General features: G+C 43.1%; 1 protein-coding gene across 1 annotated transcript in view; it reads left to right on the forward strand.

The window, feature by feature from the left end:
- Window positions 1–13,702, forward strand: part of LOC147664074 (adhesion G protein-coupled receptor E3-like) — a 328,851-nt gene that overhangs the window by 64,315 nt on the left and 250,834 nt on the right. The window contains exon 6 of the mRNA XM_086950002.1: window positions 11,849–11,907. Coding sequence (XP_086806128.1) covers window positions 11,849–11,907 — 59 coding nt within the window. The remainder of the gene's footprint in view (window positions 1–11,848; window positions 11,908–13,702) is intronic.

Raw genomic sequence — 13,702 nt, forward strand, 5'->3', positions numbered from 1 at the left:
AAAGCCATTCCAAGACAGTTTATCCAAATACTTAACCATAAGAGAAAGCTATTTATAAATTTTAACAAGCAGAAAAGGAAAAAACCAACAAAAAATGAAAATTAATATATTACATACAAGAGACAATAAGATATTGGCAGCATATATTAGCACTAAATAAAACAATCAGACAGCCATGCTGCCGAAATATCGGAGCTCACGGTTCTGCAAAAACAATTGGGGAACCTTGACTATCAAATAGAAGAGGATAGAGCAGACCAGGCAGTAATGGGAGACCAAACCTTTTCCCCCTGCATCCTAGACTTTAGCCCCCTGGTAGCATAACACGCTGATTCGTAATTATAGATTGCCAAAAACCGAGCAAGCCACATTGGAAGCTCAGAGGATCTGCCTCCTTCCAGCGAGCGGCCTAAATGATGCGGTATTACAGTGCCAATAAATAAGATTGATTCCTCATTGTGGCGCAGTCTCAGAGTGCAATCATATCCCAGCATAAAAATAGTAGGAGACTCCGGCAGGTCCCGTCCAAACACCTCCTTTGAGAACTCCCAAATCATCTTCTTAAAGAGCCCCAAGCTGTCACAATCATAAAACATATGCACAAGAGTCGCGGGTCCGCTATTGCACCTAGGGCAGCGATCGCTAGAGGTTTTCCCCCATGCATACAATTTAGCGTGGGTATAGTAGAGATTGTAAACTGTTTTATACAGCTGGGCTTTTAAATTAGTTGAAAGTAGAAGTTGGGAGGCCAATGCCAATACCTTATCTAAGTCCACATCTGGATTATCTAATTTGCTGGCCCAGGCTGCTTCCGTATGTTCCATGTCGTCTGGTGAGTTGGCAAGAAGAGTGTTATAGAATGTGCCTATTCTGGAGGAGGATTTCTGGATGTCTTCCATAAGGGATATTCCTTTCCACTTTATGTAAGGAAGCAAGTGACTAATGCTTGACCTCAATTGAAAACATTTCAGAAAGTCCCTGCTAGGTATGCCATATTGCGTCTGGAGGACACTAAAATTGAGCTTTTTATCAGGACCTAGAAAATCGAAAAGAGAAGTGATTCCATGGCTCTCCCAGTTAGCAAAAGTCCCATCGTTTATGTTTTGCTGTAGAAGAGGCGATTGCCAAAGTGGGGTATATCGGCTATGTTTAGGAATTTGCATACATTTTGCTATTTTGGACCAAGCTCTCCAAGCCCCTATAACAATCTTGAATTTGACTTTTTTATAGTAGCCAGGGTCATAATGTCTAAGTAGAAACCCTCTGGCTTTAGGACCTAGGGCCAGCTGATAAATTGAAGGAATGCCAACCCCAGCTTCATCCTGTGTTAGGTTGGCCATGGGAGCAAATTGCTGCATATAAGCAGCCCAATAGTACAGGAGCAATTGAGGGATAGCCAGACCTCCGCGATTGTACGGCAGGGACATTTATTTGATTGATCTTCTGATTTTACCGTATTGCCAGATGAATTTGGAAATCTGGAAGTTAAGAATTTTTATAAATTTGTCGACTACTAAAAGAGGAATGGCGCGAAACAAATATAAAATTTTAGGAAAAATGGTAATTTTAATATAATTCCCCCTACCTATGATGGAGAGATGAAAGCTATTCACTCTGGCTAAGTCCTGTCTTATTGTGTCAATAAGGGGTTCATAGATGCATTTGCTGATGTCTTGAGTTTCAGCCGTAATATGCACTCCTAAATACGTGGCCTTCGAAGCCCGCCTAGGATCAGAGCAAAGCGTGTTTTGCGTGCATAAAATTACTGTCTTATCCTTATTTAGGGAGTAGCCTGAATAAGACCCAAATAAAAGTGTAGTTTCCTCTATCTCAACTAAAGCTGCCTCCGGGTCAGGTGTTAAGATAGTGACGTCGTCCGCATAGGCTAGGACTTTGGTTTCAAAGGTACCTGTCACTACCGGATAAATTCTAGGGTTGGCGAGTATTTTCAGAATCAGGGGATTAATATAAAGAGCAAACAGAATTGGGGAACATGGGCACCCCTGCCTCGTTCCTCTTGATATGTTAATCAAATGTGATTCCTGCCCCATTATTTGTAGTTTCGCTGTTGGATTAGAGTACATGGCTTTGATTGATTTTATAAATAGAGACCCAAAGTTGTAATGATCTAGAATGGCCCACAAATACTCCCAGGACACCCGATCAAATGCCTTCTCGGCATCGAGAAGGATCATTGAAGCTTGGCCCCCTGTCACTGACATAATGTCAAATATTGCGATTGCTCTGCGGGTATGGTCGGTGGTGCCCTTCTCAGGGATAAATGTATCAAGTGAGGGGTTTTGTCCTACGGGGCCAGGCTGGACTATATATGTTTTAGAAAAAACAAAAGTGCTTGGTCTCGAGTTTGATGCTGTTTTTTATTTTACAGCGAATCAGAAGCTTCTGATTAATCGTAAGGCTTCCATGATTTATTAGATATTTACTTCTTTTCGCAATTTTTTGAACTAATACGAGGTTTGAACACAAACTTTAACAAAATTTGTTTCTGACATTCAGTGAAATACAATTATACTCAAATTATGCAACATTTCAAATACAAGTAAATAAAATAATCATTTTTGACAGTGTAAGAAAAACAAGTTAGTGAGGTACACCAGAAAAAGTTATAACAGTCCTATTGGTCGAATTTCTTTAGCTATTTAGGACTGGGTTCACCATAGGCTTTTTATTTAATTAGAATCGGGTCCCACAGCCTGGGACTGGTATTTAGCGCCTTTGGTGGGAAGAAGGGATGAATCCTTTAGGAAAGCCGACGCGTTTCCAAACCCGGACCGTGAGTTTACGGGTTTTTCCTCAGGGCTACCTGGGTACCTGATGATGTAAATAATAAAGAAAGCTTCTTTTAGTGCCTGCTCCTATTTAGTTAAGACTGAACTTAGCGCTATAGTGGACATAGGAGTACCTTTGTGTTCCAGCGCTTCGGTTTCTTCTGTTTTCAGGGGAGGAAGGTTTTCAGACCTGTGTTTGTATAAAGAGAGACTGTTTGACCTTATTTCCTGAACGGGGGGCATTTCTTGTTAATTCGTAAGTGTGTGAATCACTACTTACTTGAGAATAGGCTTGTCAGGGATAAAGGCATGTTGCGATGGGCTAACCAGTTGTGCGATGACTCTCTTCAGGCGGTTGGCCAAAATTTTTGAATAGAGTTTTGAAGCGGAGTTAATTAAAGAAATTGGGTGGTATGTGGCAGTGGAGTCAGCAGGCTTTCCTTTTTTAGCAAAGATAATAATACTGGTGACCTTCCAGGACTCTGGCGGAGTTCCGCTCCATTGAATCCCAAGGAAGAGATCTAACAATAATGGGAGTATTGTATTACCTAGGATTTTATAGAGTTCTAATGGGATTTTATCAGGGCCAGCCGCTTTCCCAGATGCCAATTCCGACAAAGCAATTTCAAGCTCTGAGATGGTAATTTCGCTTTCTAAGTCGTTCTTAGTAAGGCTGTCAAGATTGTTATCTGGGCAGGAAAGGAAACTACTAAGAAATGTTCTGGCTTCTTCACTATTATAGACCCGGTCCTCCTGATATAGCTTCTGGTAGTACCTCTGGAACACTTTAAGTATGTCTTCCACTTGGGTATATTCTAAATTATTCTCTTTTATTAAAGAGATTGCATTCAAGGAGGCCTGCTGTCTGGTTCGCAGGGCTAATGGCCCTTCCGGCTGGAGGCAAGATGGCGATCTGACAAGGATCGCAGTGGTCACGCTCCAGGTTCCTTCCTGTTCATGCTATTGAGTTTCTGTTTTTTTCGAAATGCGGGACGTAACCTGCCAGAATGAAAGACCAGCTAATGTGCTCTAACCTGAAGCATTTGAACTGCTGACAAATTTGAAAATATACTCAGCTGGCTTACCGCAGCAGTGCCAGACTGGACCCCCTCCATGCATCCGGCGGTGGTAAGGCACTACTACCTGTTGACTCGACCTCGGCAGCAGCCGTCAAGAACCCCTGTCTGTTGTGAGCGCAGGACTCACCATACGAAATCAAGTGTGAACTGGACCCCAGCCACAGATCCAGCGTTTGTTACAGTGGCAGCTCCGGTGGGGATGGCTCCTAAGGTGGCGGCACCTCCAGCACTCTCTACAGCTGCCCGTGCTAGGGCAGCAAGACAGACCCAGAGAGAGGCAGCCGAACATCGGGGCACGGAGAGGCAGATTGTTGTACTGGAAAAGTCAGCTTCCCCGGCGATACCCCCGGCAGTGTCCTCACCCTTGCAGGTATCCAGGATGGAGGGGGCTGCAGTATCAGAAACAGCCAGGGCCCGGAAGAGAAATGCCCGAAAGGATTCTACGGGGCCATCAATCGTAGATTTGATGCAGAAGGGCTCAAATTTGCTTCCGGGTCAAGAGAAGCAGCGTCAGGGCTCACCCGCAGGCAGCAGCAACAGCCTTGCTCCCAGTGGTATTACGGAGAGGACATTAGCCGCTGAGACCAACAATGCCAACAACGCTATCGAGACTGAGCCTGAGCCCCGAACGAATATTGAAGGAACTCTCGGCGCGTGAGCAGATTTGCCGCTACCCGAGTGTGCCGAGGTGAGCAAATCATTGAATAACGCACCAATCCTTCACACGCAGAGTAACATTGTGGCTATATATGAAAATGTCGGACTAGATTCAAATGTGGCTAATCCCAGTTCAGGGGTAGCAGATGACTTTACCAACAGCATTGATCCTGGCAGAGACAAGGGCACTTGTACATTAGTTGGAGTAAGTAATGAAAGTAATGAGCAAGTGCAAGTACAAGCGCAAGTACAGACCCAAGGCAATCCTGGTGCTAATCCCGGCGCTAATCCCGGTTTGCATTTCACAGTTAGTGCCAATGCAACAAGTTTAAGCGAGAGCCCCTGCCCCGGGATAATCAGTGAGCAAGCCTTAATTATTGCAACAGGGGGCACTCCATCACAAATATCCTCTGGTCTCCCTGTAGACTCTGGCATGAGAGGCGCCATTCACAAGGCTCTTGAAAAGGATCATGAAAAAGAAGCCACAGACTTTTTCTCTTTCTCTGATGAGGCTGACCTTGATGAGGAAGGATGGGGGGATACATCATATCTCACCGACGAATCTGACAGCCCGTCTGAAGAGGAGGATGCTGCAGAACCCCTTGCCTTGACTGTCAAACCCAGGCAAAAAGAAGGTAGAAAGCGGATAATTAAGACTCACGGGGCAGGCCTGGACTGGGACCATTCAAACACTGAGCAGCTAACTCCTGTGGCCCTCCCCTCATCAAGTGCCACCACTGCCTCCGCTTTGGCTCCGGCACCTCCATATATAGATGTGGTTCTACAGGCAACTGCAGCCCATCGGGAGGAGACTTCCCAAGACGGGCGAAGAGCTCAGGCAGCCCTTCGCAGGGTGCAAGGAGTAGTGAGGAAACTAGTAAAGACTTGTGGATCATTTGGCGACCGTTTGACAGAAGTAGAATCTAGGACTTTAACAAATGAAACTGAAGTGGTCGCGATAAGAGAACGGGTTGAGTCCAATGAAGCGCAAATTGGAGACATTCGATGGAAGCTTGAGGACTTCGAGAATCGCCAGCGCAGGAACAAGCTGCGCATCCTGGGCGTTCCCGAAAAAGTCGAGGGAGAAGATATTCGCTCCTTTGCTATAAACTTGTTACGTGACTCCCTCCCAGAGCTTCCAATATGGAACTGGGATGTTGAGATACAGAGGGCTCACAGTATGCCACTCACACTGAGGTCCCCCGTGAAACCTGGAGCATAGCCCAGGGCTATCCTAGTTTATTTTGGGAACTTCTTTCTGAGACAGGTAGGTTTTTGAGAAAGCTAGGCCAGAGGCCTAACGTACCATAAAAGACATCTCCTATTTTACGAGACCCGACTTTTGTCACACCACGGTCGAAAGGAGATGGAAGCTGCGCCAGCTCATTAAACCTTTTCAGGATAAAAAGGCGATAGTGTACCTCAATAATCCTGCTCGCCTAAAGGTTATTTATGGGGGTCAGACGAAGTTTTTTGGCTCCGAAATTAAAGCCCAAGAATATTTGGATAGCTTAAAATAGGCAAATCTTGGAAACAACTGTATGTAAGCTTAAATAATGCATGAGAAATTAATGTCGTTGGTTCACATACATAGTGTATTGTACGTAGCTCCAGCGTCTGCTAAAGCATTGAGTACTGGTAAGCCATTGTACGGATAAGCCTCATTGTTAAATTTGCTAATCTGTTTTATATTTTTGTTTTTTTTCTCTCCTAAATATAAGGCCCCAGTAGCACCGAAATGGTATTAGCCTGAGGTGGGTCAGTAACTGAATTTAAGTAGTCAGGAGTGTAGCACGGGTTGGATTGTTTTTTCACTTGTTTTTTCTAGAAATGCTTTTGAAAGTTTTTCTGTGATCATAAACCGCTAGCGTCAAAGTAAAGAAAAACTAATGTAGCTGGTCTGTTGTTATAGCAGAGCTCTTTATTTTCTGCTCTTCCTGTATATAGTTTTTTTCTTTTTTAGCATGTCGGGAGAGACCTGGCAGCTGAGATCACACACATCGCTCTTAAGACTCTGATGGAGTCTGTTTGCCTCACTTGGGGAGCAAGGGGGGGGACTTGAGAGGGGAGAGTAGACGGGGAGGGGGGAATGTGGGTGGGAAGGGGGAGAAAACACAAAAAAAGAAAATAATTCCACTGCAAAGAAAACTGTTCTATATTTACAAGTGTAGTTTTTTAAAAGCAGACAGCAACCCAGGGATAGGAAATAAAGGAACACTGTACAGCATTCAATGGGGAGGATAACTGTTTGGAGCTGTAACGTTGCCGGGCTCATAGACAGGGACAAACGGAGTCGGTTCGCAGAAGTAGTTAAGCAGCACTCACCGGACATTATTTGTCTACAAGAAACTCACCTTGTGTGGAACAAAATGAGCCTATTACAAATTCATGGGTATGAAATTCTAGTAACCACAGCACATACAGCTAACACACGGGGTGTAGCCATCCTAGGCAAAAGATACTTAGGTAAGCCGGTGCGGCAGGCCCTGGATCAACACGGTAGATGGGCAATTGTGGAGTTGGCGCTCGGCACAACTAAATGTTCGGCTTATGGCTCCAACCTGGACGACCCATCTGTATTTGAGGCATTAGAAATTGATCTAGCAAGATGGCCCGTCCCACTAATTCTCACAGGGGATTTTAATATTTTACTCGGCTCAGACCTCAACAGTGCAATTAGCCCAAACTATTGTGGCCGTAAGCCTATAGTTTTTAAAGCAATCAGCTCACTAATAACGAGCTACAATCTTGTAGATATTAGGTCCTTAAAGCGCCCTGCGGACCCAGGTTACACATTTTTTTCTCACCCTCAAAATAAGTATACCAGGATTGATTATATATTTACAACCAGAGATATCTCAAATAAAGCCACCATCACAAAGTACCCGAAGCTGATATCAGATCATAATATTTTGGCTCTGATAGTAAATATATCTCCCTCAACTCGTAAGATTCGCAACTGGACATTTGACCGGAAGTTGATGGCCAATGAGGATTATATTTCTTATATCAGGACCTGGACTCAGGGATATTTTGTCTTAAATCGATATAGCGCCACTAGGAATACAGTGTGGGATAGCTATAAGGCTGCTCTCAGGGGTGAAACCCTCAGCTATGTAGCGAGGGTTCAGAAGCAACAAGCCTTCGAGCACTCTAGGAAAATTTCAGAATTAGCTAACCTTGAAACAGCACATATAACAGCGATCGCCGAGAACAGGGCTTTAGATGGGTCGCATATACTTCGCCAGATTTTAATATGTAAAACAGAGTTTAATAAGGTATTAACTCAAAGATCGGCTGAATCCTTTAGATCCCAGCGTAAAAATCTCTATGAGAATGGCGAAAAAGTAGGGAAACCGCACTCATAATTCTACATTTTAGTAGTAAAAACATATCTATAATTTTAATTTAAAATATTTTAATTGCTGTTTTTAATTGTATAATGTAATGCAACATTGATTTAGATAAAAACATCCTCACATTATTTAAATTAATTATTCATCACTTTCAATAATTTTTAATGCAGCATAAAAATATACTTTTTTACTATAGGCAGGATTTTTTTCTTAAGTAATTTATTAATGCTGTAACCTTTTTAAAATGTTTCTACATTTAAAAAAAAATACATAGTAATACATAGTAATAGATATATACAATTAATTCACTTTAATACTTATCATGAAAAGTTTATTCAAAATTTACACTATTCTCTGTACTTTACCATACAGAGAACTCCACCCCGATTGCAGAGATCTCTGCCTAGCACGTGGAATGTCAAATACGGTCGTAAAGTCAAAGCTAATACTAACTTCACAGCCATATTTGATATTTTTACTGGCTCCATACCCTATTTCAGCGGTGGGGATACGTAAGTCCACACTTTACATACCTTTACACTCATAAATAATGAGTAAAGTGAGTCAAAAGTGTAAGAGTAAATGTACTTGTAGTTTAATATACATCAGTAGATATAATTTTGTGAATAGGTCCCATAGCTCAATATGCCTTTGTTGATTTCCCTACTAATTGACGTAGATACATTGATTACCCCAATCCTTTCATTTGATAGTTCTGCTTTTGCTTTGGTTTGTCACCCGACAGGGTTCTGTTTGGAGATCTAAATCTTCTCATTCAAGGTGGCACTCTTTGCGCTGATCCACAGCTAAATTTAAAAGAATCTGCAGCATGATTCAGTCCCATGGATGAATCATTTATGGGATCATTGGCCTCCTTCTCAGTGCTACTTGCCAGGCACCCAGAATTGCCCCAGGACTCCTGTGTGGTAGTGGATAGAGTCAGTCTCTTCTGGGTTGGACTTGATCTGAATGTTTGTTTACCCAGTGTTTAAATGATCATTGTCTCCTTCATCTCCTATTTTTACCTGGACTTATTTAGCTTCACTTTCACAGTGATAATTTCAAGTATCAGGGACTTCTTTTCAAACAACAATAAATCATTATGGGATAAATGTGGAAATTCTGACTTCATAGAAATAATACGATTATAGACAAGCCCGGTTGAAGACCCAGTGAGAGAGCTCTCTTCTCTTGCCAAATGAGGACCTCCATTTCTTGTTGGTGCCCCTTCAAGAGTTCCACAGACATTTTTAACTTTGCGTTAGGACATGTGCGTCCCTTCATCTAAATAGGCAATAGTCTTGACAGTTAGCGAAATGCCATTTTTCTTCCTTTTATCTTCAATGGAAAATGAGCCAAAGTTTAGATTTCCATCTATATTAGCGGTCGGTTACGACAAGGCTAGAAGGATGGTCCACCATCATGGCTAGGGGAGAATATCAGTGAATCATCACAGATAGGCAAATCCTTATTTGTTAGGCCCTTCATATAAGAGCTTAGAGTGCAACTTTCCTCCTGTTCTGCGTCGTTTTCACCTCCAGCCATCTTCTTCTCCTAATGCTCTTACCCTGGATTGTCTGAATGATATTGCTGAAGGCAATCAGTGAGGAAGATGAATATCAGGAAGATGATATATAGCAAGGGTCATTCCACATGGAACAGCTGTGACCCAGAGCCTCCCTGTCATAGTAAAGGGATCTGCAATTAGATACACATCCACACAGGGTGCTATATTGAATGCATTTCACTTCATTGCTCCAGTTTGACTTGTTCCCATGTTGATATGACTTCCCAGATCTGGTCCTATCATTATTGAGGATGTCCAAAGCCTTAAGCAGTGTTTCTGCCTGTACTCCCAACCTACTTAAGGGCAGGAACAAATGCTTACTGGCTCCTCTTGTAAACTCTGATGGAATCTTTTTCTGGCCCTGAGTAATGGAACCTAGTGGGGGAGCTGCAGCTCAAATGGCAGAAGGCACAGCTACACTCACCAAATTGTCTGCATTAGACTTACCAGAGACATAGACCAGACAGACATGGAGGGAATCTCATCTACAATGATAGCGGTGGGAAATGATCAGTTATGTATTGAGAAAGAGGGGGGAAGAGAGAAAATAGGTAAGCTTCTTGAAAAGCAGCCAGGACACCCGCATTAGGTTTAAGTGCAAATCCAAATACATAGATGAAGCACCGGAGAGGTTGCTGCTTATTGTCAAATTTCCCATTTACCCGACAGCCATGCTGGACCCCTAAATGTAAGAGTAAGAATAATTGCTGTGGAAGAGCATAGGGAAACACAAAGAAGTTGAGCAAGACTTTTTAGTTAAAGGAAAGAAGAGTTGCGTTCCACATATATTTAAGTAAATCAAATATTCAATACAGAAGCAAATGAAACCACATATAAATTGCACTGCGTTACATTGAATTTCATGTAATTTGTAAGGGCGTGCAAGAGTGCTCGTGAAAAAGTGAATGGGGAAAGTGACATGTGGGGGGTATGTACAGCGGAAGGAAGGTGCAGACAGGATTATATATACAGTGAGATAGAATGTGATGCCTGTACAGTTAATACATTTTATGTATAAATTCTTCTGGGCAATCACAATCAAGGTGCCATCAGGCGCGGCTCTAGGCTCAAGGAGACCCTGGGCAAGGAGCGTAGGTAGGGGGCCCTGGAAGAGGGGGTCCGGGTGGGGCAGAGTGCGGAGGCGAGTGAAGAGGGGGGGGGGGTTCAGGGTGTTTGGAAGTGGAACAGAGCCGGAGGCCGCCAAATCCCTGCCAGGGGCCGCCACGCAAATATGTATCCATCCTCAGAGGAATATTATATTAAGGGTATATATTGGCGTGGTGGCCCCTGGGGTTTGGTGGCCCTGTGCAGGTGCACAGCTTGCACATGCCTAAGGCCGCCCCTGGTGCCATATATTAAACTGTGAGGGTCGACGGCATTTTGGCCTTTATGCACTGTTAGGCTATCAGCATGACCAGGTTACCAAATGTCATTACAGTGGGGGTAGGTATCATTGTGTGAATCCAAGAGGGGCGGCGTGTCCACGAGATATACCGCGAGTCACTCGAACCAGGATTGGGCTGGTGCGGGCTCAAACAGGCAGAAAAAGCATCGATCAACAAGAGGGAATCATGAACCTCAGGGTCAGCGAGGATAGCTCTGAGGATAGCTTTGTGATTCGTCAAATCAACCCTCACCGTATTCACGCCGGCTCACCAATTCGTGACCGAACACGGCTGCTCTCGTGATTCCCTCCGACTGTACTGTCTTGGGGCTCCCGAATTACACGAAACACAGCTCCCCTCGCTGACCCTGAGGTCCATGATCTCCTCTCCACTGCCCCTTCCATCCTCAAGTGAATCAGCCAGAAGGAATTTGGTACAGGGAATGAAAGAAAATGTGGGGAAAGAGAATGCCTCCCTGGGAGATTGCCGGAGCCTGTAGAATGCTAGCAAATGCTAGAAGGCTTGCTGCTGGCAAGCTGCCCCACACATGTGCACTCCAATAGCTGCAAGCATGCAATCAAGCATGGCCGCCACGAGAGTGAAATATGTGGCCACACTCACATTTCCGCCACCACATGACGTCACGAGGGAGAGGGTGTTCAGTCAGAGAGTTGTATTGCTTGTACATGTTAATTCAGAACAGATCATTAGACAATAACAAAGCAAAGGGGTCAACTGTATTGTTGCTGTACTAGACTTGGTCTTTAAAAAAAAATTAAAAAACTAAAAACTTGTGTTGTAATGTATTTTTCCAATTTCCTTATAATGGCTGAAACTGTTGATTATGTTCTTTTTTCTTTGTTTGCTCTGCGTCATTTTCAGTAGGCTGCCTTGTTTTTATGCTAATATTATTTTTAGTCTTTTTTTTTAATGTTTTCTCTTTAATGCTTTCGATCTCTTTTGTTTCTCTTTTAGTTTGTGGGTAAAACAGTTGTATTTTTCTTTTTTTTAATAGCAGTAACATTAAACTGTGATAGCGGTAAGATTGAAACATGCCAGAATCGGTCAAATGAGGTAGGTTTTAATGCTGTAAAGACTGATCCATTTGTACTAAATATTTATTTGTTATTTTATCAAATGACTAAATATGCAATTGAATTTTAGGTTGATTGTTACTCAGAGGTGCGAAAATGAAAGCAGCTTGGGAATACAAATTAAAAAATGTTTATCAGTATAAGTAATTGCACACTGTTAGCGATCCATCTAGCCACCAAGAATCCTATGAATGGAATTTTTGCAGTCCCCATTGTAGACCTCTGTTGAGGGCTTCTGCTCTTTTAGTCCAAACCCTCATCTTTAAAATGACAACGCTCCCTGTTCTGAAGCCTGCTGTAGATGTCTAAAATATCCTCCTGACAGTGTCAGTGAGATGCAAGCTTCAAAGTGAAACCGTAGCCTGCTGTATTTCCTGCCATGAAAGTATTTGCCCACGTGTCAGCAACACTGTAGAAATCGCGCTTGAGCAGAACGGTGCATTAATTTCTAAAACCCAATTGCAAAAAAAACAGCCTGGCACAGCCACAATATCGCCGCCCAACATAGGGGTAGTAAATGCCATATAAATGCTGCATTACAAGACAATGCAACCCTACCAAACTTAATGGGAGTTACTGTAAGACGTTAACACGAAAATGTGCCTTGTGTTTTGTTTCTATAGAATAACTACCAGCTGTGCTGTACGATAGGTAACTTTATTTAAAAAATATAATTTGCCATAGGGCGTATACTAATTCGCAGGTTGGCCATCCTATTTGCAACCTTGCATCAGGAACAAAGCACAAGCCCCTGAAGCAGTTGCGGGGCTGGTTGGGGCAACCCTTCAGGGTCCCCCGAACACTTCAAGAAAACCCCATCAATCTTAAGGCCAATGGATATCTGTGAAATTTGGGATACTTAGGGGCACCTCACCACTTTCAGCATGGGGGGCATCATTTTGCATTACAACATTGCCTTCCATGCACTTCTAATTACCTTTTCACAGATCTCAGATAGTTTCCCAGTGGAACCCATTATAACGAATATGTCTTTTGTAGTTTGTGTTTTTTGTTGTCTTTCACAGATGACTCAGAGTATGCACATTCATTTACCGCCGCCATCTTGTAATGGATGTTCTTGTTTTTTGAAAATCTATTTCAAATGGCCACTGTGAAAGGACGCTCATACGCTGCAGCGATCTAGCAATAGACTTCCTTATAGCTTTGAGAATACATTACAAAATTGCCACTGTGCATTTACCCACATACATGGCAATCCTCTCATAATGGTTTTAAAAAAATCAAAGGGAAATCCATTACAAGATGGACACTTGGCATGTGTGCTGTTGGATGGCGACCATTTTGGAATTGTGTGCCTTTGCCACTGGATGTGGTGTCAGCAAACATTGGCAAAGCCAAAGGTAGAAGCGGGTCCAATCCCAGGTGCCTGGTGATGTCTGGTAGCAGAGGTTGAAAGCGGGGGCCATATTGTTCCCTGGGGAGTTTGAGGGATAGCTTGGTGTGGCACTGAATCAGTGATGGGGAGCAGATCAATAGAGGGGTAATAAATAACAGTGGACAACTTAAAGCTCCAAAAACCTTCCACTAAATGCCACAGTGTTAAAGACATTCCAAATAGTGATTGGCAACTACTAACATTATGTTAATGGCCAATGCCTGAAGGGGATGGCCAAAAGCCTGTGCTATTTGTATATATGTTGAATTGTGTTGGTAATTTGATCTCTCCGATAAGGAGACACTGTAGGCGAGACCTAAAAAGGCAAATTATGGAGGATAGGATTATACAGGTCACTCTTAGTCACCAAGGATGTCAT

Source organism: Lissotriton vulgaris, unplaced genomic scaffold, assembly GCF_964263255.1.
Source record: "Lissotriton vulgaris unplaced genomic scaffold, aLisVul1.2 SCAFFOLD_270, whole genome shotgun sequence".
NCBI lineage: Eukaryota > Metazoa > Chordata > Amphibia > Caudata > Salamandridae > Lissotriton > Lissotriton vulgaris.